At 40.2% G+C, this 17,403-nt stretch overlaps 1 protein-coding gene across 4 annotated transcripts; it reads right to left on the bottom strand.

Annotated features, from left to right (window-relative positions):
* Window positions 1-5,067: 5,067 nt before the first annotated feature.
* On the bottom strand, window positions 5,068-13,973 carry LOC133129361 (sterile alpha motif domain-containing protein 12-like). 4 transcript variants are annotated; one of them, XM_061243399.1, is made up of 6 exons: window positions 13,756-13,819; window positions 13,591-13,604; window positions 12,546-12,608; window positions 8,716-8,857; window positions 7,630-7,767; window positions 5,068-6,913 (listed from the first exon to the last, which is right to left on the bottom strand). In XM_061243399.1, the coding sequence occupies exons 4-6, from the start codon at window positions 8,846-8,848 to the stop codon at window positions 6,897-6,899; spliced, it is 288 nt and encodes a 95-aa protein (XP_061099383.1). In that variant the 5' UTR covers window positions 8,849-8,857; window positions 12,546-12,608; window positions 13,591-13,604; window positions 13,756-13,819; the 3' UTR covers window positions 5,068-6,896. The 4 variants fall into 4 exon arrangements, with proteins under 4 accessions (XP_061099383.1, XP_061099382.1, XP_061099380.1 ...); XM_061243398.1 differs by lacking the exons at window positions 13,591-13,604; window positions 13,756-13,819 and adding an exon at window positions 13,849-13,973; XM_061243396.1 differs by lacking the exon at window positions 13,591-13,604 and having other exon boundaries at window positions 13,756-13,902.
* Between the last annotated feature and the right edge of the window lie 3,430 nt (window positions 13,974-17,403).

Below are 17,403 nucleotides of genomic sequence, written 5' to 3'. Positions count from 1 at the left end.
TGTCTAGAACTTTCCAACTTCACTTTATTATAGAGGAGTGGTGTGGTTACTTCTGTGGAATTCCTGCCAGAAGTAGACTATGCCCTAGGTTCTCAACAGGCCCCTGGGATAGGGTTGTCAAATATATGATTTGTCAAAGGCAGACAACATGCATTGCATGCATAGGCAAATAGTACTCTGACTGCAGGGGGGGCTTTTAGCTTGATTGCAAAGCTTGGGGGTTGGGGGATGGACTGGCAGGTGGGGATGGGGGGGGGGGGGGGGGGGGTTAAATGGAGACAGAAGAAATTAATTAGAAACTAGTGGTCAAATTTCAATCAATTATTCAGAACGGACATTCCTATCGTCCGGTCAGGACCACAAATCAAACCTGTACAAAGCATTTGAAAACTAGGCAGTTTTAAGAATTTAAAATGGCATAATAACTGAAATGTAATAAACCAAAGACTCATCACTCAGTCAGTCTCTGGCGGTATGTCAAGCTTCAGCTTCAACTGTTGATCAAAATGGAGATAACAAAGCAAATCGTTTTCAGGGGAATGTTTCCTCTGGGTTGTCCTCAAATGCGACAGTAGCCACATACAGAATCGCTGTGGGGGAGGGGGAAATGCGGTATAGGCTTAATCTTGAACTGTGCAACTTAAATACAATATTCGGGAATTGCTTTGAAGATAAGAAAGCGCCATTCGAAATCTAAAGACCACTGTGCTTCCTTTCCCCTTATAAAAACAGTGAAAGGGATTGTTTAAAAGCAGACATTTGATTTGGCGATGGGCGCTGGGAAATTTCCGCGCCACGGTTTCCCAGCCGTTAAATAAGTCCGAGAAGAGGAGGCTGGAGCTAGGCACTCTGCCGTGATGTGTGAAATAACCAGCTTCGTGGCCTAGCCCCTTCAATATCACTTCTCCGACTGTTTCCACTGTTTATTCTTTCTAATCCAAAGATGGATGCATCGCATGCCTCCCTACTTACTCATTTCTCTGTCAGAACAGATCGATCCTTTTCTTGCCGTCGCAGCTATGAATAAATTACAAGACAGTGACAAACAGTCTGCAGCACCGGTGGATGGATATGCCGCTGCAAGGAAAGAGAGAGAGAGAGAGCGCACAGCGCTACTATTTTGATAATGCAAACACAGCAAACAGGACATTTCAGAATTTCTGAAAGTAATTCTCGGTCTCACGGTAAATAACGATGTTTTTGGAAGCAATATCGCGTAAGTAGGCTTGCTTTTCCTGTGTTTTCCTTCGCACTCTTTCGAAGGCTCAACTTTAATTGGTTCATTACTCTGAAACCGGTCCCGTCGCGCTCGCCCGCTGTCCAGCCGACGTAAGTAATGTCACTCGGGAGTTTATACAGGGGCTGTCAAGCTCAAGACATAAAATCCCATCGCTGCTCCCCCTCCCAGGGTCCGCCATTATGGATCTACTGCACCTGCACCGCAGTCGAGCTTTCCAAAATGCTCATTGTTATTTATAAGTCAGATGGTCTCCTCCAAAGCAACTCAGGAAGCCGCCATGGCGAGGTACATTAAATGCACATCACAGATGCAAGCAGAAGAAGGTCGTGTACCGTGCAGTACAGTACAACACTGTTAATGAGCGTCAAGCTGAGAAATGGCAGCGTACGCAGTGCCAACTCTTATATTTTATAGCAACATACAGTATATCATACTAAGACATATGTAACGTACACTATGCTAGTGGATGAGGGTATTATTGCATGAAACATACAGTTCCAAAAAGCAGATACAAGAGATATTTAATGTTCTTTCTTGCTAACGTTGTCTGTGGTTAATATAGCCACAGAAAGACTAAGAACCTTTTAGCACATGCAAAACCGTTGCTAAAAGTATTTAAAAACAGTGAACAGAGAGGTAAGTAAAACATTTTTTAATGCCATATCAATTTGTGAAAAACAGACATATCAGAGTTTAGAGGCTGTCATAACGAGAATTTAACCAATGACCCAAACGGAAAGGAAGTGTAACATGAGGATTGCTTGAGGTTTAAAGTGATGCACAGTATCAAATAATATAGCACTTAATTGATTTTCCAAAAATGAATGGAAGCATATATATGTGAACTTATAATAAATATATGCGATATTGAAAAACTGCATTAAAGCAAGTGTGATGGATTATAGTTTTAAAAGTTATTTCAGAAATATTTAAAATTATACCATTCAGCTGATTTGTGATAACATAAAAAAAAGCTCTGTGTCATTTTTGCAGCTCTGTGTATATGTCAAAAAGTCTAAAAGCTAATTTCCCTTCCTAAGTGCTTTTTCCTGAGGAGCCTTGGATTTGAAAAGGCTTGGTTCAGCACCCCTTGGCAAATCTTAAAACCTGCAGTAAAATAAGAGAATGAAGCTCAGTTTTGAAGTATCCGTATCCCTGATTTCCTAATAGGCCGACACTTTCAGCTTTTCACAGTGCCAGCCTTGTTAATGTGATGTACTGTAATCAACAACTCATAGGGGTCCCATACCCAATCAGCTCTTTGGTAAAGGTATTCACCAGCAGGAGTGTCGGCCGAGGTTTCTGCTGCAGGTTACAGCTTCAGCAATTAGCTGTTTATCAACTGGACTACTTACAGCTTACAATTACAGAGGTACAGGAAGTTGAAGATGAGCCTAACTGCAGCATTCTGATTGAATGTACTCTAAGTTCTGTACTGCACCACTGTGAAACAACTCCAGATGCTACTGTAGGTCTTTAGTTTTGGGAAGGAGTCTGGGCCAGCCTTGGTTAACATGACTGGAGATATACTTAAACCAGAACAAGTACACGGTATTGGCAGTGCGGTTTTCTGTTGTCTTTGTTTTCCTTTTCTTGGGAGGCCCTTCATGAAAGAGTGGATTCCATCTACTCGTGTAAGCCTGAACAGCGAGCATGCTCACAGCAAGATGCACAAGCCCTCTCAAAGCTCCATAGATAGAAATGCGAGATCGCAGTATGCTTTCGTCTCTTGTGTAGGCACCAGTGGGTTATCAAAAGGTCCCTTGGTTACTAGAATTACTTCTCAGCGAGGCTACTCTTGCTTTGTTCAAGTGCAGGTGAGGTAGAGGGAGAGTGCCCTGCAGAACATGTGCATTTTACCTCTGAGCGGATTTAAAAAAGAACACAAATAGAATAGAATCTATAAGAACACCTTTTAAACTATTCGAAAAGTCCACATCTATTACATTCATTTTGCAATAGTTCTCCACTGCCAAGTATTTATTTAGGTATAAGATTCTTCTTCTTTGGTCACATTCATCCACCATTTTCATACTATGGACCGGAGACTTCCCCACACGTCATGTTTTCAGCCACTGCGGGGAACACAAGGTTGTAACCAGAATCAGTAAAACTGTAAAGCAATTTGCAAGTGAAGAAGTGTGTACCACTACCGAAGGATGTATTCTTCCAGCCTAGCTCTGCTTATGTGCTGCACTGGTCTCTCAGGTGTGAATTAACCTGCTGTTTCTGCAGAAGGGTGTAATTATCATTCTGCGTCCCCCCTTTGCTGTTCCCATAAAAGTACAGGCTTCAGTGAGAGGCTTACAACACTCGCAGGACCGCGCTAGCCGACGCCAGCACCGCACCATCTGTCCTCTCGTTCTATATAACCAAGGTGCTTAGAGCAGTAAGCAAGCGTTATTCTTTTTCTCCTTGTTGTTGTTTCTTAAGACAATTTGCCTTTTTCTTTAGTTAATTTCTGCGGCTGCCAGACAAATGATACTGTACCGGAGACTAAAAATGTAACTTGGGCTCAGGTGTCCTAAATTCAGGGGGCGATGTACACTGCAGTTAAATTTAATCAAGGCCTGGATTGTAAAGTGTCTGTGTACAGTGTGCTCTGTCCTTATGCATAGATTGAACCTTGGGTTTAGTGCTTTGTCCAGCATTTCAGTGACCTCAGATACTCTTGCATATCCTCCAGTTACTCAATTACTTGTATAAAAGTTACAAATATAAAACAATCATACACCCTCCTTAAATCCAAAAATGCTACATCTGTTGTTGGCGCAAATGCAATGAGGCATGTACTATGTGAAAATGGGGTATTAGAAAGCTTTATGAACATTCATCAGAAAGAATCGTTCTTAAAAGACACGGCGCTCGCCACAAATCCCGCCACGCTCCCCTTTTCGTGCCGGTGGTCTGGAGTCGCGTTGGAAAGGGTTATTAAAACAACAGAAATCAGCTTTTAGTTTTTCACACTTTCGTGCCTTCAGGTTGGAGGCGAGATTTGCTAACCTTTGGAGTATTGTGCAGCCCCCCCCTCCCGTCAGGCGTGATTAAGTGCCTCTCCCCGAGGTATATTTACATTTAATGTGAGTCAGCGCTTCCCCAGTGCACCGGTGCCCTGAAAGGAGGAAATCAAATGCCACACATCTCTGAAGAAGGATATTAATCACACAGTCTAATTTGGTATTACCCCCCCCCCCCCCCCCCACCCCACAACTGGCTGCTGTAGCTACAGGCTCAGCACTTACTTATGTCCACAGAAGGTGCGAAAATGTAAACAGACCTTTCTGTGGCATGACGGGTCCATTTTGAGCCTTTTCCGTTGCTGAACGGTCGAAGAAAACACGTCAGGAGGTATGTGACGTTGCCTCTTTCTCCCCTGCGCCATGTTGTTGAGTTTTTCTGCCGTTCTCAAATTCCCTCAGATTTATCTAATAAATGATTGAGATTTGAGTCTCTATCATCTATATACAGTGTATGTGCAGTTAAGGAGACATGTAATGGGGGGAACTATAGCCCTGATTCAATCTGAATACAGTTGATACTAAATATTTGCCTTTTGCCCCTCGTACTGTAGGTATATGTGATGTGGCTTTCACTTAAATTGTGGGAGAAATAATGATTGAAGTTAATAAACAAACTGTACTAATATAAAAGTAAGAAGACAATGCTTATTGTACCGTACATCTGTGACATGCTATAGAAATGGATTCAATGCCTACAGAACATCATAAAAATTCAATATAAAAATATGCCTTTGTCTTCCATTATTCACCTACTATACAAAACTGTCGGTCATGAGGGGATAGCATAAGACAAATGAAAACGATCAGTGAGAATCAAGGCCTTTATTATAATTCAGTCTGTACTCTTGTAATACATTTTTCTGTTGCTACACATTACACATCAATACAATATTTTCAGGAAATAGAGATCATTTTAAAATTTGCAGCTAATTAGGGGTTGCACTGTCTTTAATGGGTAATAAAGTAATCATAACTATACAGTGGCTTCAGAAAGTATTCCGACCACTTCACCCTTTCCACACTTTACTGTGTTTTAATTCCAATTTAGTTTTAAGATTTGATTTAAGACACGCAGTGTGAATTGTGGGACCTTATATACACAGGTGTGTGCCTTTCTAAACTATGTCCAATCAATTCAATTTGTCACAGGTTGACTCCAATCAAGTTCCAGACACATCTCAAGGATAATTGAAGCAAAGAGGATGCACCTGGCTGCAGCAAAGGGTCTGAATACTTATGTAAATTAGATTTCAGTTTTACTAAAATGTCTAAAAATGCTTTCACTTTGTCATTATGTGATATTGACAAAGTGTAGTATAGATTAATGGGCAAAATGGCAATTTTATCCATTAAAATCTACAACACAATAAAGTGTGCAAAAACTGAAGGGGTCTGAATACTTTCTGAAGCCACTGTAGGCATTTATGTTAATGAAAATGTAAATAAAAAATGAAATGCCTAATGTGTTATACAGTCAAAAATGTTCATGACAGCACAATCACAGACAGATCTACAAATGGAAATAAATCACATTTTAATGTAGAATAACAATTACACCTACATTAAATGCTGAAATGTCAAAAGTCAATGCAAATCACTGGCATTTCATCCATTATGCGATTGTTATGACTGCAGCACTTAAAGGAAATGGACTGCTAAAAGCTCCATGAATTTCAAATATGAATGAATTAAGTGCACTGGATTTTGGCATCCTCAACAGTTTATTATTCTTAGTTAATATCTCTACAATATGCAGAAAAATACTGTTTGAGGATTACAACACATTATATTTCATAAACAACTATTCTACTGTAATCAGTCATTTTTCTGATTAAAAAAAACTTTAAATGGAAAAATACGGATTTTGATGAAGGAAACATCATTTGCTTAGGTTATTACATACCTACGATCGAAGCACCTAAAATCTGACAACAATGCTCAAATTATCTAAATATTGTCAAAATATCAACTTGAACAAAAACACCTCTGAATAAGGATGACGTTCTTACACACCAGTTGAACACACCATTGAGTGAACAACTCACTCAACCTTCCCTTGTCACACAAACAGGCATACGTGCATCCGACACAAAAATTCCACAGCTTTAAAACAGATTTAGTCCCCGCCAAAAACAGGTCCCATAAAAATATTTCTCATTACATTCCCTTGTAAAGCATAACAGGCAGTAGCTGTATTTGGCTGTTGTCTAAATTGTCTCCACTTGCAGCTGCATGAATCTCAACCCTAATTGACTAACTCTCCCATTTTAACTAATACACAAGGGGTCTCACAAGGGTAATATTGCAGGCTATTAGCTCCCCCAATCAGCTCTGATTATTTGATAGTGGCATTTTGTCCAGATGAGAGATGCAGGCTATCCGCCGGTAAATGCGGAGAGACGTTTTCCAATCACAATTGCAGCTGGATAGTCCATTGAGCATTGTAAAAATAAGATTACGAGTGCCACGTGGAGTGGGGAAAAACACACAGGAGCTTGATTCAGAGAAGTGCCAGTGACATACCATCGTGCCAAAACCAATCTCACAGTCTTCTTCAGGTCAATGATTCTGAAAGCAACTCGCCTGCTTCTCTATACGCAAGAACAAATAAGTGCAACTTGGGCCTCTTCTTCTGGTCATGAGGAGAAGCATTCTAGAAGGGGGCAAAACCAGTGTGTGTTTGAAAAGGACACACATTCAAAGTACATTGGCTTCCCAAAAAATGCACTATTACATTTGAACACTAAAAACTACAGTAGCTACTACAAAGTGTTACTTTAAAAAAAAAAAATTTTCTTAGACCAATGCTCAGAAGGAATGTACTTCAGCAGATAAAAGCTCAATAAAAAACTTTTTTTAAAAACAAACACCGTTTCATCCACCTTAAGCATTATTCTTTCTTTACAGTCGTTTTCTGTTGCCAATGAAACACAATATGTTGCCATTTTCTTTCACTGCAAAGCCCTTGATTGAACTGCCCTTGAAATATGCATGTTTCATCAGCCTACAATCGCTAGCGTTGCTTGATCTTGTGTTTTGATGCTTCAAAAAGGAGAATTCCAAAGAAAATGTTTTGTTGTTTTTCCCCCCTCTGCACCTAGTTGAAAGATCAATCAGCTTTTCACTCCATCACTTGAAATTTGAATGTTTCACGACTCTCGTGTGCAGTTTCCAGCCAGTCCGTAAACAGCTCCCTCCGTCTGTCAGCTGGCATCTGAGGCCGCCTGTGACTCAAGGTTACTCGTCTCAACGCCGCACTCGGTGCCAAATTATATAACGGACACGAGTGCCGGCCGGCCTGAGTACTTTAAGGCACTGTAACGGGGCCTTCGGACCGCTCGTCTCTGGGTGACGGAGCACGGCTCTTACCCTGGAAGATGTCGTTGAGGTTCTCCAGCTCCTCCTGAACCCTGAGGAGCAGAATGTCCTGAAGGATTTCCGGCTGCTGCTCGGTCCCCACCCCCATCCTCTCCAGCTGGTGTTCACTCATCCTCAGCAGAGCCCGGCCTGGGAAGGAGGGGACACATATCCCACAACGCATTGCTTTTTCAGGCCACGTCTTTCCTTTAGGAATTCGCTTAAACCACATTATTCAAATAATCAGTAACAACAAGCATGCTGAAGTTCCGATAAAGATGTTTATTTTTCAAGTGAAGATGTGAAATGGCTGATAAGATGAGCAGCATATTTACATTTAAATAAACAGGAAATTATAGGGAGCAGAGCAAGTATTAAGTCCTGCTTTATGTCAGCAAGAGGGGGAATTATTTCCGTCAGTTCTAATAGCTTTCGTACCAGAGTATCTGAAGTACCGTGTTTTTGAATGATTTTTAAAGGCATTTGAAATAAATGAAATGAAAATATCTGACAGTATTTGAAAGTTCATTCACGTTGATACACCTTCATGCACACTAACCACAATCACATTTAATACAGCTGCATTTGTACAAAATACAACTTCTTTCCACCATAAAAAAGCAATCGCAAAGCCATACCAGTGATTTTACACTTCAAACCACTTCAGGTTTTTAAGAGTTTTCCAGAGTATATGCTGGAAAAACTATTATAACTATTATACTGTTTGGAACCTGGGGGGAACAGTGTAGATAACTAAAACCATTTTTCAAAATCCTCTCGTACAAAACACAAGGTGCAGAGAGATGAGGGAAATGTAAATATTGGTGGCACTCAGCTCTGGGTCAAATATGTAATAGTTTTCGATTCTACCTTTTCTGTGCTTCACTGAGCTTCTCAAGTGTATTGGAACACTATGGAACACTTCCAAAAAGTGCAAACCCCAACTTCTGGTCCACTCAATTGCACCAGGCAAGATCACTTGAGTATTTGAATCCAAAACAATTACATATTTGACCCAGGTCTGGTGGCACGACCCAGGCGGATTAAGAGTGGCGAATGTTGTGGCAGCCATTTTAGTGCGAGCAGCGGCAGGAGTACCGGAGATGGCATGACTGTCGACCGCTTGCAGGAAGTTAGCTTGTTTGTAGGGGTACTGAACGAAGACCCAGTCATACACCTCCTCCACGGTCCAGTCAGAGACTCTCTTGCAGCTGCCCATCCTGGTGGTCATCCCTGGGCCCTGGTTTAATTCATAGGGGCATGAAGTCTGATCTCTTACTGCCAACACGCTCATCCTATCGTTCATTTGCTAAACTATTCCTAGCACAAACAGTGCTATGAGAAAGTATATGCCCCTTCATTCTGGCATATCAATGAAAAAAGTTAAACAACCATATCATCCCTATGAAAAAGTAATTGCCCCCGTAAACTTCATAACTGGTTGCACCACCTTTAGCAACAGTAATTGCAACCAAATGCTTCCTATAATTTGACATGAATCCTATAATTTGACATGAATCTTTCACATCACTTTGTAGCCCACTCTTCTTTGCAGAACTGCTTCAGTGTAATTCAGACAAATTGGTAGGTTTTCATGCATGAACTTGCTTCAGTTAGACTTGTATTTTATCTCAAGATTTGGAATTGTGGAACATCTATATTTGGAAAAAAATATGCATTTATATTGTTATATTCACATATTAGCAAGCCTATATTCATATGTTTTTGTATCTATCAAGAGAAAAAGGCCAATGCATACCACCACATAAGTCTGGGCGTATTGCCAAGGGTTGTTTTGAGACAGTACAGTAACTGGTCAGTGTGCTAATCTTGATGATAATCTGAAGTTTATCATCACCACATGCTGTGAAAGAAAGGCACGCTGCGAAAGAATCTACACAAAAAGTATTTTTCCTTGTTTGCTTGGCAATTTGAAAAAGTATTTTTCCAGTAAAAGCTTGTTTTGTATGTTCAAATTTAGCAGCCCCCTCATTTCGAAAGAGATTTTTTCAGAGCTTCATTGTATTTGCAGTATGATAACGTTTTCTACGCTACATAAATAACTTTTCTTCAAGACTCGTGCCTTCACTTGGATGGCAATGTACCCTTCTACCTGACCAGGCTTCATGAGGGATCATGGACACGTGTTGCTGAGGCAATCGTAAGGTAAGCAAAATCCCTGACACAGCAACCGTTTCCTCAATTTCTAAACAGATTAGTTTGAGCAGGAGTGAGCCATTGACACCATTTACCTTTTGTAAAGAGCAGACTTGCATGATAAGGATGTTAGAATAAGGAATGGATTGCTTATGGGAAGTATAATACGTGTAATTTGTACTGGTAATAGGTCATAGGTTAATTGATGCATTCTTCCTTTCTTGGGTGCTGAACAAGGCCAGTCCAGGAGGGTCAATGTGTATGCATGTGTTTTTTTTTCCATTTGCCCAATTAAATTACAAAATAAAAACAAATCAACCAAATAATAAATCAACCTAAACAGCCATATACTCCAAGGATATGTGTATTCTGCTGAAGCTAGAAACAGACCAATCAGATAAAACATTGAACAAATTCAATTAGGATATATGTTGACATAATTCTGAAACAGATCAGCTCTTGTTAAGTACCCCTGGTCCATACTAAAACAATAGCAGAATGTAAGAAATGTTATTGCAGAAATTAACTTTCCAGATCTCCTATCTGACCACTTTTTTTGAACACTCAATAACAACGGGCGATTTGCTGCTGTAAAAATCAATGATAAAAACTCAAATTAAATTCAATTTTGTCAATTTAGATACCAATTTAAATCCCAAATCCTTCACAGCTGACAGTCCCAAAGATGCACAGCTGGAGAAGCCAGGAAAACGCCCATTCAATGAACCATTATAATGCTGATAAAAAGCTAAAGAATCTCATAAGAACTTGCCGTCTATACCAGCTGTCATCTAGTTAGGTCCAAGCATGTCATCACTGGTGTGCAAACCACACAAAGTCGCTGGTTAATTTGTGATGCTCGTTAAGCTTGCAATGTCAGGAGAGGTTAGAGGAGAGGAAATGGCTTCCTTCGACACATCTGTGGAAACACCCCCTTGAGCGCACTGCACCGCCGTTCATGCAGGCATAAGATGAGGTCTTAAATGACTGAGGAAAGCTGGTGTGAAATGAACCTCCACTGGCCAACCTTGCACAGAAGGACCGTTGTGTAGACGTTCAACACTATGCTGTGTATTTGGCCTCTTTTATCGATGCGTTCCCGTCTGAATCAACCGAATAGCGCACAGGCAACTTTGAATTCGTCCGATTTCTTTTGAGGCCCTTTCATTATTCAGAATGTTCAGACACAAGGAATGGCGCACATTAGAATGAGTTAATGACCATTAAGTGGAAAACTATGCTAATAAATATTTGTTTATACTCAAATTTATACTAGATGACAAATTAAAGAAGCAAAACACCCAACACCAATGCCCCGGATTTCCTAATGACAGAAACAAACTTATTCTGCACAATTGTTTATTTGACCTTTACATGCAGCAGAACACCCGCTTGTTTTGAGATTTTAAACGACAAAAATCTAATTTCCTCGTATAATTAAAGAGATTAAAACCCAGCACTGCCAAGAATTGAGTCCCACAGGACTATGTACAGGCCAATGCCAAACAGAGAGAAAAGTATTTCAACAGAGGGCACAAAAGCACAGGAAATGTAGTAAATAACTCCCATTAGTCACAGTCACTCCACTGGACTACATATCTCTACCTAGTCTATGGGAACAAATTAGAGTCCTTCTGCTCCCCTAACACGTTAATTGCTGTCCGTTTTCTTGTATAAAACCTCCATCTATCACAATTTACACCAGCTCTTCATAAGACAACGTTAAGACCACTGCTTTAAGAAACAAAAACAACATTGGTGTTTCAGTTCAATTTTAAGGACAGTTCAGTGGGCTCCAGAATTATTGGCACCCTTGACTTGCAATCCATAAAAAATACTTAAATTCAACAGATTTTTGATTGGATTGAGGTCGGGCGCCTGAGATGGCCATTGCAGAACATTGATTTGATTGAGTGATTTTGGTCTCATTTGGTCATTTAAATTATGACTGAGCAAAGGTAATGCGAGTTGTCTGATGAGACCATAAATGTAATGTTTTGGTCAGATACAGCATCGGTATGCATAAAAGGAGAGGCACCTCATGTCCACACTGATGGGTCAGTGATGTATTGGGGCTGTTTTCATTCCAGTGGTCCAGGGGCAATGGTTCTTATATCAATGGTATAATGGATTCCACCAAGTATCATGCAATTTTGGCTAACAATCTGGTTGCCTCTGCCATAAGGCACACAGAAATGGCTCAGTGACAACAAGATTTATGTTCTGCAATTGCCATCTCAAGCCCCAGACCTGTGGGCTGAACTGAAGAGGGCAGTGGATAAGCGCAAACTGAAGAATGTGAAGGATCTTGCTAGGATCTGCATAGAGGAATGGTCCAGAATCCCTCCAAATGTGTTCCTTAACCTTTTGGTTTGTTCCATGGAAACGACTCTGGTATACTCACTGTCTATTAAAAAAGACAAGTGTTGTCTATCGCTGACAAACAGAAATATAAATTAAGTGCTCCTCCATTTTCCTAAGGTCAGTGGAGACTATCCACAATTTCTCTGCACATACTTTTTCTAAAACACTGTAAATAAATGCAGACATACTATTTGTTAATTACAAAATATAATATCATAAAATTTACTGCCCTTCTCATTTGAATCAAATGTACATTGTTTGACTATAAAATACACCAGCAACAAAACAACACAACAGAGGGCAACAAAAAGGCAGAGTGAGGAGGATGTATGTTATTGTGATATGGAGGACAGTAGATTATTGTACTTACATCACAATGACCCAAGAAAAAATGACTTATGACTTACCTTTTACCCGTGATCAGGACCAGCGCCAGTTGGGCTGTATTATAAGGTAGGAGAGTTGTTGTGCTAAACAAAAAAAAGACAGAATTTCATCAGGAAGTTGACATGCTCCACTATACACAATATACACTCAATGAACACTTCATTAGGTAGACCTGTACACCAGCTTGTTAATGCAAATATTTAATCAGCCAAGCATGTGGCAGCAGCTAAATGCATAAAATGCAATATGCAAATGGTCAAGTGGCTCAGCTGTTTTTCAGACCAAATGACAGAATGGGGAAGAAATGTGATCCAAGTGACATGGTTATTGGTGCCTGACAGGATGGTTTGAGTATCTCAGAAACTGCTGATATCCTGAGATTTCCATGCACAACAGTCTATAGAATTTGCAGAGAATGGAGTGAAAGACAAAAAACATCCAGTGAGCAGCAGTTCTGAGGGCAAAAACGTGCGGTTAATGAGAGAGGTCAGAGGAGAATAGCCAGTCTGCCAAAGCTGACAGGAAGGTGACAGAAAAGCAAATAAATACACATTACAACAGTGGTATTCAGAAGACCATCTCTGAACACAAAATCCGTCAAAACTCTACGTGGATAGGCTACAGCAGCAAACGACCAATAAGTGTAAAAAAATAAAAAATAATAAGTCTAATAAATACCTAATAAAGTGCTCAGTGAGTGTATTTGCCTGCCATATTAGACAAACAGAATACTAAACTGCTGGTACAATTATACCCCCCAGCGGCCATTTACATTACTGCATCAACTCTTCCTTAATACAGAAGGCTGCTGTAGTCGGTTGAATAACTCGTTTTAAAATTACTGTAATAACATTCACCGTTGCCATTATCATTACAGTGTGTTTTACAGCGTTTGGTTCGTAGTCTCGACGCATTTGTATGCTCCAATGTCGTGCAGGACGTAGGTCTATGACTGGCAGTCCCATTCAAAAAGCGAAGGTAACGCTAACCGTAGCCGCTAGCCACGACCGCGGATTCGGGGCTATACGAGTTCGAACAGGATCTAGTGAACAAACTGTAACTCACCTTTTAGTTGGCGCCTCGCAAAAGAGCGACAAGAATGAACGAATTAAACGTTGAAAAAAATTTTCACGGACAATATACTTTGCCCTTAAGGTTATCGCGAAAGACCCAGCAACAAAAGGGAAACTAAAAGAACTTAGTTGTGAAAGTTGTCGTTTTAATGCTTACCTGGCTCGTTAAAAAATGACAGCGCGTTATTTTTAAATGAAATGCTGACAGAAGCACCGTTGAATGTTTCCGGAAACCTGGCCTGCTTCTTACCTGCGATATCGCGCACGTTTCAGACAGTGACGCACGCCTGTAGCTCATCTGTGCGTGCTGGTGGAAGGAGTAGGAAGAGCGCACTCCTTTGGGAGGAATTCGCCCGCCCACTCCACTGCAATATCTAAGGAAATTGTACCATCGGGAGCACCAACATTTCACTGCCAAGAGGCAAACACTGACCTTTTGTGGTGCATGTTATTAGTTGTTCTTCCTTTATTAAGTCTCAGATATGCAGATTATGCACTTCTCTGAAAATTCGACTTGAGACAAAGCATATATTAAATACAACCACAGAAATATGTTTTTGACATAAGAAGTTAAAATCTTTAGTAAATTTGTACATTAATATTTAATTGACAAAATACATTTGGGATTGCTTTGATAGTCCTATGCAATGTGGACAACAAGCTATACTGTACAACTATACATTATGTTAAAGGTAGTAAAGCCTTTATACAGCAATCCAATGTATTTGTTTAAACCATACACGTGAAATGTTACCCAATGTGGCAGGACATGCATACAATCAGTTCTCTGTTCAGATTTCAAAGAACAGAAATTATAAAACCAAGGGTTTAGAATTTATGTTTTGTCAGGAGAAACCACTGCATCTTGAGAATACCTCCTGGGGGTATATATGTCCATGAAGCATCACTGTAAACCAATGAAAACATGCACAACTAATTAAAGGCAGCACAAGCAAATGGATGTTTAAAAGAACAGGCTCAATAGTAATAAACTCTCCTGACAACAAAAACAGCCCTGAACTTATGAACCGGTAATAATAATAAACTAGTGCAATAATAAAACAACACAGCCAAATCAGGCCTAATGATGACAGAGGTAGATACATTCAGTCAAAAAACAACATACAGCACCACATAGTACAGGGATCCAAGATCACTAGTACTGCCCCTGTAAAGGAACGTAACAACACATTTAAAATAGATAATCAATGACTGAAACTACAACATCTGCAAAATCTTAAAGGGAACAACTCAGAAAATAGGGTCAGCCTGTATCCTTGTGGCTAAGGTACATCACTGGGACCTGGAAGTTTGGTGGTTCAAGTCCTGGTGTAGCCACGATAGGATCCACACAGCTGTTCGGCCCTTAACCCCACATGGCCCCAGTGGTGTCCCCTGCTTAGTCTAATCAACTGTAAGTCGCTAGGGATGAAAAGCGTCATTAAAGTTGTTATTATTAAAAATAAACATTACATTTCTGACACACCCACACAGGCAAAGGATGAAGCAAATCAATTGACAGTATTGTTATCAGGATTTACTTATAAATAACTACTTTTTTGTTATTTATAAGTAAAAAAAAATTATGCATTTATTCGGTTTAGTGTTCTATTGGCTTGGCCTCTCACCATATGTCCTTCTATCTTGTTTTTAATTACACTAGTAGTGAGACATAAGACAGAGCTGATCATTTAAGACCTTTGGCTAAATTCCAAAGTTTGCTATTTCATGCTTGAGAAAGACACTATACTTAACCTCAATTACCAGAGTTAATCCAGCTATACAAGCCGATAATGTGCATCATTTAAATTACTCTTGATCAGCTTGTCATGCAAATACATTATTATAATAGGCAAATAAGGTTATTTATAATAATAAACCCATAGCTAGGGGTACCGTATACGTGTGAGCGATGCAGCAACACGATTAACAAGGGTCACAATGCAGAAAATGAAGTTTCATTCTGAAACGCTGAAAGCTACGAAGCTGTGGTGACCCGTGAATGATTAGCGGGATATGATGCCCTTTTAGCTTTCTGTGCATTTCTGCAAAAATGAGTGCTCCCTTGAGTGGGCATGTTGCAGTGTCATTGGTTAGCATTTTCTGCTTCACAGTCCTATAAAAGTTCAGTCAGATTTTTTTTTTACACTTATCACTTAATGAATATGTATTTACAACATATACAGTAACTCACAAGCCAGCTTGTAGCATTGTAGGTACATGACCGACACCCGGGAAGGTTGATGTTTCAAGCCCCGGTGTAGCCACGATAAGATCTGCACAGCTGTTGGGCTCTTGAACAAGGCCCGTAACCTCACATTTTCCCAGGGGGATTGTCCCCTGCTTAGTCTAATCAACTGTAAGTCGCTTTGGTTAAAAGCATCAGCTAAATAACTGTAATGTAAATTCAAGTGCAAAGCTTTATTTAAAGATGTTCAGAAGGTTTCAGCCAGGACACATCTTCTAACCCTGGAGATGGGTTTCAATACATACCAGTGGAGATCAGTGAGGCTGTGGCTCTCATGAAGGTCTCCTCATCTCACTTTAACAAGGCTGACAATCGGCTCTCCTGATCTGATTGTGCTTGTAAGTAATCCATCTCTAACTGAGCAGTGTAGCATTGAGCTACAGCCGCTCGATAGCCAAATAATCCAGATTTAAAGGGAAACCACTCAGGTGCCCTTCAGGGCCATGTTCAGCACCCAGTTACTGTAAGTTCAGGCTCCTCAACTCCTTCTGCTTGCTCTGAATTAATTTCAACACTGTCAGTTACCTATATTTCTAAAGAATTCTGTAATTCACTCCTTGTGAATCTCCACTTGATTATGGGATCTTTATTTGTTCATTTTAGGTTTTTAGACAATGATTTACAACGATGAAACCTCATAGAAATTACACCCCTTAATCCATCATAACGCACTTCCTGTTTTTAACGCTAAAATGATAATACAAGGCAGAGAGTCAAGTCCGAGAAATGTGCTTCCCGTCAAAATGCAAACCGAGTCTTGTGTGCCTTCTAGTACGTTTCCAAATTTTTGCAATCCAGAACATGTCTACACAGGACCAATGTTTAAAAAAAATACAAGATGAACTGAGCTCTCCCAGCCCTCCCTGTCTCTGCCCCCTATTAGTCATCTCCCTCCTGAACTGTGCCTGCGCCTTGCGTATTCACAGCTGTTTGCCTCTCCCCTCAAACATCGTAAAACCGGGGATTCACCGTTTCTCATCTGTAACCCCCAGCTGGAGAAATAAACTGCCTACTGTCATCAACCACTACACTTTCACAGCCTTCTGAAAAATATCCTCTTTGTCAACTAATTCCCCCAATTTATGATCTGTGATGAAATGGTATATTAATCTCTATCTGAATGGCTGGACAAAGAGTGTATGCCTTTGCATGAATAACAGTCATGAACGACAAAAAAACAGCCCTATACAAGTAACTGGTTTTGAATTTATCTCTTCCGCATCAATCTGGAAACGCGCAAAACAAGAATATTGCATTCATACTACATATTAAAAAATATTACTTGTCTGTAAAATATATTCTATTCAGCGCGTGCGTTTACACAATGCGTCCATCTGGGTTGTTTTGGTACAGCACTAACTTGGCACAACAGAGTATGGCTAGGAAAGTAAAACTTTGTCTCCAGTAGAGGGCGCTTTTGTTAAAAGAAATATAAAAGTTTTTAATGCAGTTTTATTGGACATTGCCACGGGCGTTCTAGCGGGGAAACTAGATACTGTACAATGAAGTAAATACGAATCTAATTAGAATAGACCAGGGTACACGCCGCACGGTGCA

Source organism: Conger conger, chromosome 5, assembly GCF_963514075.1.
Source record: "Conger conger chromosome 5, fConCon1.1, whole genome shotgun sequence".
Lineage (NCBI taxonomy): Eukaryota > Metazoa > Chordata > Actinopteri > Anguilliformes > Congridae > Conger > Conger conger.
This window is presented reverse-complemented; position numbering and strand designations above follow the sequence as displayed.